The 9,631-nt window shown below is 46.6% G+C and overlaps 1 protein-coding gene across 1 annotated transcript in view; it reads right to left on the reverse strand.

Moving 5' to 3' along the window:
- LOC126540211 (protein sax-3-like) overlaps positions 1 to 9,631 on the reverse strand; it is a 70,969-nt gene that overhangs the window by 9,386 nt on the left and 51,952 nt on the right. Inside the window, exons 4-5 of the mRNA XM_055076270.1 lie at positions 4,949 to 5,223; positions 2,144 to 2,351 (exon numbers count right to left, since the gene is read on the reverse strand). Coding sequence (XP_054932245.1) covers positions 2,144 to 2,351; positions 4,949 to 5,223 — 483 coding nt within the window. The remainder of the gene's footprint in view (positions 1 to 2,143; positions 2,352 to 4,948; positions 5,224 to 9,631) is intronic.

A 9,631-nucleotide genomic window follows, 5' to 3' on the forward strand; every position in this document is an offset into this window, starting at 1 on the left:
CAAAAGTGACCTCCTACAACCGAGGAGAGCATTTGATTGGTCTGTTCAGACAACCCTGTGGGTGACCGCCCGATACTTGCGTCGGCGGTTACGCAAATTTGACGTCAGGAGATTGTAATAAAAATATATTGGAATAGTTTTACGTTATAGCTAGGCCCCTAGTCTGCAAATTAGAAGCTAATAATCATCATCAGTCATGATCATCATCATATATTCTCTGCATAAATGATCTGCATGATGCCATACCATGTGGTTGCATGTGGTTGCGCCTTCTTTTTTATAGAGATGCTTATTCCCAGAATCTGCAGAAAACTGTTGTCAATAATTTTTTTTACTAATCATACTTATTCCTCGATGCTCAAAAAGTGAACAGGTATGCATAGGAATACTGATGAGTACGATGAGGCTGTGAATATCATGAGCCAACGAAAAGGTAGAACAAGAACTACGTGCAGCATCGTCCCTAGCGGCAATAACTTAAAAGCGCCTTTAGAGAAGCATTTGTACCTTCACCAATTTTATATTATAATTGTAAGATCGGCAACACACCAGATCTGCGGCGGAATGCGCTGTTTTAGTCTCCTCTTATCAATATCGCATTTTTCTAGCACTCCTGTGCCGTGAAGTTAGAGGGGCTTTAGGCTACAGGTGTGGCGGGGCCTCTGTGCCCATCATTTAGCTATGAGTGGGATATGGAGACTAATAAAAAATGTACAGGCACCTACTCACGCGTTATGCAGTGTGAGATGTAAATGTTTCTTCACAATATCTCAGAATGGCTCACGTGTCATCAAATATCAGAGGTGACGTGAAACATTTCTTCTCACACAAAACATGTGATGTAAATGGAATTTTCTAAACCGAAGTGTTTTAACCGAGTTATATCACTCATCTCAGTTGAGCAGGAAATTCAAGTGGTCTCATCGAATATACCGTTATAAAAACTAACAAAGTGAAAGGCAACATGCTAAGTGTAGTTACTGAATGCTTTGGCTGTTCATTCTTTTTTTCAATTCGGGGACTCTACACGCCGAAACCAGAATAGGACTATGAGGCACTCCGTAGTCCGGAAATCCGGATTAAGATAATCTGGATTTCTTTAACGTGCATCCAATGCACGGTGCCATGGATGTTTTTGCATTTAGCCCCCCTTCAAGTATGGCCGCCGCGGTCGGAATTCAATGCCGCGCCCTCGGGCTTAGTAGCCCAACGCCAAATCCAGTGATCCAACACGGCGGGTCGTATAATTTTCAAATACACTTTCTGAAACACAAAATAATTCCAAGATAATCACAGTACAACGTCAGTAGTAGTAAGATACGTTTTCAACACATGTTTTAACCCTACATGTGCCGGCAAAAGAACATTATTTGTTCAGGAAAATACTTTTTTTATTTTTATTGCACATCTGGACAGCAATTTTTTTTTCCATATACAGAATATATATAACATCGGTGCAGTATATTGTGGCTGAAAACACGAATTAACCAGAACCATGTGCTTTGACTAAAGGTTCCGAATTTATAGGAGTTCTATTCCGTTGCAACCGCTCATCGCTGCAGGTACATATTGTTGACAGGCTTGCAGATGCCAAAAGTAAAAACTCTTGAAGCATGGCTCTGGAGGATTAGAACGTTAGTTTCCTATGATGGATCTCAAAACATCGCGCGAGGCAAAGACCTACACCACACTCCTTGCGCCACAAGCATGTTCCTTTGCGTACCTATTTTCAGTGCTGCTTCGTCTGTTGCGGACGGAATAAAGCCTACAAAATGCCGTGCGTTAGACGAGTAAGGCATGTTTGTGAAGTTTGCACGCTCGTCTGAGGGGCAGCAACAAGCGACTGGCAGCCACCATTTCAATATCTCTGCCCAACGAACTCTGTTCATTGGGCCCCTTAGTGGCCAAAGAGGAAAGTTGTCAGAGCGTCAAAATGAATCGCACGAGCCGGGTCCATTACCGCCGCTTAGAACGAGTGCCCTAACACGCGGACGAGACACATTCGCCCTTGGCGCTTCCTGAAAAAGAAAAGGAATGTCACCGAGTAAGACTAGTCCACGGCATTTAAAGGGTTCATTTTCCTACTCACTCGTTCCAGCTCACTATTCCTGAATACGTATTCAAGAACCTTAGCACACGGTACCTGTATGGACACTTTAATGTTGGAGTCACTGAGCGTGCACTCGTAGACTCCGGCATCGCTTTCTCCCGGATGTTTCACTGTCAGGGTGCCACCAGTGGTGGACACGCGGTCTCCGTTTGTCAAAGGGACGCCATCTTTGCTCCAGTTGAATGCGCTCTCCACGGCGTCCGGCAGCCAGCAGGACAGCGTCAGCTGTGCGTCAAACGGCCTGGGCGCGAAAGTGACGAAACAGTCGTGATGAAGTCGGGATATTATTTCGCATTTCTCTGAACTCAAGTCAGCCTGTGCTATCTTCGGGAAACACGTGTGTGCGTCCAGCTATAAGCGGACCAAGAACGAGCACGTCTGTCAAGGCCCATGTGAACTTCAGTTTGTGCTTCAAGGACCCTGTTAAAGTGGATGAATTATGGGCCTTTACGTGGCAAAACCACGATTTGATTGCCAGGCACACCGTATTAGGGGACTCAGGCCTCAGTAGGGGACCCAGTAGGGGACCACTAGGGGATTTTTAACGCGCCCCCAATGCACGGGATACCGGAGATTTTGCATTTCGCACACGCCGAAATTCGATCGCCATGGCCGGGATTTGATCCCGCGAGCTCGTTCTTACTAGCGCAACACCATAGCCGCTAAGCTAGCGGAGCGGTTGTCACCTGGTAAAATGTTCATTTCAGGTTCTCCGAGAACCTCTTCAGTCTGACGTCGAAACAATAAAGTGGCCGAATTAACCGATCTTAATGAAGCTGTTACGCTTCGTAAAAATGAAATTGTCACCAATTGAAGGCACGTCGAACATCAAGAAGGTGAAGGCCACAAGTGTGGAGTTTTACGTGCCTGAACCACGATCTGATTATGAAGCACGCTTAGTGGGGAACTCCAGATTAATTTTGCCCACCTGGAGTTCTTTAATGTGCACCTAATTTTATGTACACGGGTGTTTTTTTCATTTTGCCTCTATCGAAATGCGGCCGCCGTGGCCGGGATTTGATCCCGCGACGTCATGCTTAACAGCGCAGCACCAGTTCCACTGAGCAACCACGGCTGATACATAGGTTGCCATGGAGGGAGAAAATACTAGGCGGGAGCGTGACGTGATGCAGCAAGTCTCGAGAAGGCAATCTCCTCTGATGACGCCCTTCTTCCGTGCCCGGTCCATTCGTTAGCTGGCCCTTGATAAGTATTCCCTACATGATTGCCCGACATCTCGAGGCATTGTTTGGTTCGTGGTAGCCACTACAGCGACGTCCTCGTCTTGATCAGATCTCGCCACCCATCCTCAACTCTACTCTCTCCCATTCTGTATGCGCACTCGTGGAGGCTAAAAAAAAACTGCTGGCCTATCGTGGTGAGGACCCAATTCCTATAGCCTTTTTCTTTCGCCATATAGATGACGATGATATGTAAGTGTACATATAGTCTACAAGATTACTAATATTTATCAATGATCTAACTCCGCGCAATCACCGCGATTTCGGCACCGCAATCCGTTGTCGTACGCAGTCGTGCAGCTGCGTTTACTGCACGCTCAAATTAAAAACCCTTCACGAATGGCCATTAAAGTACGAGGACCATCGCTGAGAAATACATACGTTTAAAATTACGGTCGTTCGCAAACCTATATAAACGCTGCATCATTGTTCAACTGCTCCGTTAGTGTCGGAATACATTTCATACTGCTGCCACTTCAAGCGGCAACAACTTTGCATCTACGTCGGCCATATATGCAGTGTAGAGTGACTCATCTTTATTACGCGTAGCATTGAAGGCGGGCTATGAAATTGCATCTCATGGAAGAACGCTAACGTCTCGCTAGGTACCCTTACGCAATGGTACGTCATGAAAGAAACAGTTGATAAACTTGCGACATCAGTACGTGACTGACAGTTTACATCGCGACAATTCGACGACTTCCAGATGGCTATACGCCGGCACCTACAACGCTCTGGCCCGGATGAACGCGATGCTTAGAAAAAATACCCCCCCCCTCCCACCAATGTCGGGTCCTTTTCTAGATCGCCGCGTAAGGGTTGTTACGGTCAAATTAGGCATCATGAGCGTCGATGTGGCTTTCACAGACGAGGACATGCGCCGAGTCCCTCACGTACGGCTTGCCTCCGTTGGATGCGAGTTGTTTTGTCCCAGTGCTTGTGCACTTGATCTTACAGTGCCCGGTGAGCAAGTTCAAACACCAACGCTTTTCGCTGTCGTCGCTCACTGATTTCTCATTCCCGAAAGGTCAAGCACCTAGTCGGTAAACTATGCGCGCAAAAACAAAAGAAGAAAAAAACCTGTTCAAGAATCGCTTTCACCAACGCAACTCGACTCACGTCTGTAGGCATGTTCCGGCGTGTGTATGTGCGAAGTGCTGTGTCATGCGTTTCTCTTCCCTGTTTCGTTCCATTCTTCGTTCCCCTTCAAGCAGGTGGACGTTATGTCCCTCTCACCCAAGACATTTCACCGCTGCTAACCAAGTTCTTGGTGAGTTACTCGTCGGTCGTTCTTGGTGAAATTAAGGGACGAGTAACTCGAACTTTGCTATTCAATAAAATAGCGAATTCTGATCAACATAAAACTACGCGAGGCTGAAAGTGTGCGTTGGGGGAAAGCTGGGGGTGAGTGACCATAGGAGAAGATGCATGGCCGTTTGATGGAGGCCTCCCCCTTCTTTTTTTTTGCGCTACACATTCTAACCTAACTCTCAGGCCAAGCTTCCGTTGTGACAGTTACTTCGTATCGTTTCGGCACGACGTGTTGCCAGGTGCTAGGTGCTCGAGGCAGCCCCCCCCCCCCCCCCCTCACCCCCACCTGATGAGCATCCCGGCGCCGGGCAGTTCCTCGTTGGTGTGCACCCCGTGCGGCCACACGTGCAGGCTGGTCGAGGCCGCGGCGGCCCGCGGGCACCGTCCGTCCAGGGCCCGGCACGTGTACTCGCCGCTGTCGGACGGCGCCACGTCGGACAGCGTGAGCAGCGAGTCGCGGACGCCGGCGAATCCCGAAAGCCGTGCCCGGGACCCCGACGACGCGAGCGGGACGCCGCCCACGAGCCAGCTGAGACGCGCGGTATTGGTGCCGCCGACCACCTGCGTGGGGGCAAGTTCGCGTAGTCAATATTTCCAAATAGGCTTCTGAAAAGCGCCATTTGGCTCCTTTTCACAAACCAGATGCTTTCATTTGTTCACAAAATACGTACGTACCCACTACCGCCTTAGCAGAAAAAATGTCGTCCCCATCGTTTAAACGTCGCGCGAAACCGTCTTAACAGTACAAAAAGTGGCTCTTTCGCTAAGCGAAACGGTCTCACAGCACACGCGCATGGAACAAGTACTATGTAGCGGAAAAAAAGAGTTCGAAACTTTGGCCGAAAAGAAATAAAAACGTCCTCTTAATTTTATTTTCTTCGTGAAAACTTCTTGCTATGTTATGAAATAACCCCCAAATATTCTAAAAGGCTATTAACCACAATACCTCCCAGCCATTTACTCTGTTTGACGAACAAACAAAACCGCCGTATTCCCGATCACGAAACGACTGAGCAATTTAAATGCGTTTTTCTTTGTTTCTTTTTTACAACCGAACCACGTATTCTGCCTCCCTTCCATTATTTCGGTCATGCAAACACGCCTGACATTACTTTTTGTCCTAACTGCATCGAGAAGCTAACTTATCACTGAAAACTTCCTTCACCACATGGCGTCGACGATATACGCATCAAAATGTTGAAAAAGCCAAAATAAACGTGGGCGCGATTTTATGTGCTATTTTTCAGCAATCGATATCATCTGGTGTGGTGGTGCTAAGCACGAGGTTGTGGGATCAAATCTATGTCACGGCGGCTGCATTTAAATAAGGGCGAAATGCAAAGCGTCGCTATACCGTTCATTTAGTGCACCTTATGGAACACCAGATGGTCAAATTAAATCCGGAGCCCCCTACTACAGCGTGCCTCATCATCAGATCGTGTTTTTGGCGCGTAAACTCCAAAATTCAATTAATTTTTAGGTGTGATGCTGGAAGACAGGAGAGTGAGCAAGACTGTCTCTGTCCCGAAGAAAGGTACTCCCATCCTTATGCAGCAGTTAGCGTTCCATTTCACACACCAGGGGTTGTTTTAAATAAATACAGCATGTTATTTACTCTCAGATTGTAAACGTTTTAGTATCCCATAACGTTTTGCATCCTGCTCAACACTGACGTCGACAAGGACCTTCGTGAAATTGTCAACTAGCCAAATTTTTAGCGTTCTATGTTCTCGCCTCAATCCAAACATACCTGTAGATGCCCTTTTCTTGGACTTCATAAAGGTATTGGATAAAGTTGCGCACCAACAGCTACTCCCAAAACTTTCTCGTCTGAACATTAACTCCTTTCTACTGGTCTGAATACGTAGCTTCCTCACTACCTAGCAGCAGTTTGTATATGCCTCCTAACACATGCTGATAAACAGGCATCTCTTGTACATTTCGGGGTATCAGAAGGCACTGTTTTCCGACCTCTACTGTTTATAATTTACAGTAATGATGTTCCTATTGACCGCGGTCCTAACATTTCTTTGTTCCTAGACGACCGCGTCATTTACGGTCCTATAAGAAACGCTTGTGACATTGAAGGAAAACAGGGGGAAGGCGGGAGATGGAAATTCAAGATGATGAGCAAAACGAGAACAAGGTAAAAGCGGACCCAACATTTCGACAATGGGGACTTGTCTTTTTGAAAGCGACATATGCTTTCCTCGGCTAAGCATATATAGGTGGGGTTCTTCTAAAGGGGTGAGGGGGTAAGCCGGGTGGGTGAGGCATGCCGAAGGTGTGTTAGCGGCGTGGGTGTAGAAATGAGAATAGCGGGGTGCTATGCACATGGCCGGTGACACGGCCGTGTGTCAGCCGGCGTGTCACCGGCCATCGTATCGAGGAGTCTGATTTGAACTAGACAGTGGTTTAGCTGTAGATTTAACACCAGGCTGAATGCGATTGAAATGGATAATTAATTCGGTTAACGCACTTGTACCATGTTCCCATATCATACATATGTCGTCAATGTAACGAAGATAGGTGTGGGGTTTTAACGGGTAGGATTTTACCAGGTCTGCTTCAAGCTGTCCCATGAAAACGTTCGCATACGTTGGAGCGAATCCTGCTCCCATGCTAGTGCTGGAAGTTTGTAGGTAGTGAATAGAATCGAATTCGAAATAGTTGAGCGTGTAAACTAGCCTAAGTAGTGAAAGATAATCTTCAGGAGCGTACGCTTGGGGATGGACTGCGATAGATTTCGATATGGCTTCAATTCCTCCAGTGAAGGGTATGCTAGTGTAAAGAGCAGAAACATCCAAAGTGACTAGAATAGCGCGGTCGGAAAGGATTTGGTTGGCATTGATGCCATCGATAATTCGAAGGAAGTGCGGCGTGTCTTGAACAAAAGATAGGAGGACAGTGTGGATGTTTGGCAGGCGGTGACTTAATAATTTAGATAATGACTCGACAGGTGTGCTGTTATCAGACACTATAGGTCGACATGGGATTTCTGCAGTAAATATTTCTACAGGAACATCACGTATTTTAGGAAAAATATAAAAGCGGCCTGCTTCTTTGTTCTTGGGCATCATGAAGCGATATTCAGATTGCGTCATTAGTTCCCTGGACAGGAGGTCCGCTATTGTGCTTTGCACACTATTGCTGTAGTCTGAAGTTGGGCTAGAGTCGTGTTTTGTGTAATGAGTGTGGTTGCTCACTTGTTTGGAGGCCTTATTCTTGTACTTTTCTATAGGCCAGATTGCGATACTGCCATCTTTGTCTGCTGGTTTCATTAGAATATCATTTATTTCCGGGAGTTCCTTAAGGACTTCTTGCTGAGCAGGGGACACATTTTTGCGTTTCCGGCAATACCGCGTTGACTCTAGAATATATCTTGAGATTTGTTTTGAGATGACTGCTGACTAGCTTATGTTCCCGTCCACTTTAAATCGAAGTGCTTCTGGAAGCTGTATGTTACTTAGGGGTCTCACTGGATGAGAACCTTCGCATTATGTTAGTACGAGCTGAGTAGTCTCCAGATTTTCGCTGCAGCAGACACACGCCTCATCTTGTTGTGAATATTTGCTCTGGTATGTTGCCTTCCTTAGGCAACCAGCTCGAGCCTGAAATAGCGAGGCACCTTCATTTGAGTTGACGTACAGATTTTCCCCTTCAATTTCTTTCTGGTCATTCTTGTAAATCTAAACGGTGTTTTTGTTTCCATTCCTTACATCTAATTCACTGTCTCCGTTTCTCTCACTTTCTTTTTTATGACTCCTGGTCTATTTAGTTTCGTGACCTCATCCTCCATTCTGTGTCCACGCTTTTCAGGTAAACATACTTGTGCACATTAGCCGCTCATTTATTTTTATCTATGTTTCTGAGTTTTCTTGAAAATTAACTTTGCTCTGCGGTTTTCTCACATCAAAAGAAGCCCAACACGACGGTCGGACGGACGGACGGATGGACGGACGGAATAAGCGTCCCCTTTGGAACGGGGCGGTAGGTTGCGCAACAAAGCTGTTGTTACTATATTCGCGGCCAAAATGTTCAACTTGCTGGTGAGACTTGCGCCGCATATATTGAGGAGATCATTAGGTTGTGTAAGCAGGTCAACCAATGCATGTCAAAAGCAGGCAACGTTGGCCATCTACTCAAGGGGATCTCAGACGACATCTACAATTTCCTTATTGGCAAGGATAACTTGAACTCAGTTTCTGACTTCATACGACACTGCCGCACCTTTGAAACCTCGTATATGCGCCGAATAACGACCAAGTTCGGTCGGTTGACCGTACCTACACTGTTAGCAAAAATGATCCGAGATGGGAGTAAATGGCTTGTCCTCTAGCGCATTCCCTGATGGGAGGTAAATATACTCCGGGTAGGCGGAGTAAAAGATTTACTCCGCTGCTGAACGGAGGTTGTGGAGGTACTTATGGGAGTATATGTTTACCTCCATCGCGGAGGTTGTGGAGGTACTTATGGGAGTATATGTTTACTTCCATCGCGGAGCTTCTGCGGGCAACTATGGGAGTATATGTTTACCTCCATCGTGGAGGTTGTGGAGGTACTTATGGGAGTATATGTTTACTTCCATCGCGGAGCTTCTGCGGGCAACTATGGGAGTATATGTTTACCTCCATCGCGGAGGTTGTGGAGGTACTTATGGGAGTATATGTTTACTTCCATCGCGGAGCTTCTGCGGGCAACTATGGGAGTATATGTTTACCTCCATCGCGGAGCTTTCGCAGGGAACTATGGGAGCACGTGTTTACCTCCATCGCGGCGCTTTTGCAGAGAACTATGGGAGTATATGTTTACCTCCATCAAAGCGCTTTTGCAGGGAACTATGGGAGTATATGTTTACCTCCATCAAAGAGCTTTCGCAGGGAACTATGGGAGCACGTGTTTACCTCAATCGCGGAGCTTTTGTAGGGAACTACGGGAGTATATGTTTACCTCCATCAAAGAGCTTTCG

The sequence above is a fragment of the Dermacentor andersoni genome, chromosome 2 (assembly GCF_023375885.2).
Source record: "Dermacentor andersoni chromosome 2, qqDerAnde1_hic_scaffold, whole genome shotgun sequence".
Taxonomy (NCBI): Eukaryota; Metazoa; Arthropoda; class Arachnida; order Ixodida; family Ixodidae; genus Dermacentor; species Dermacentor andersoni.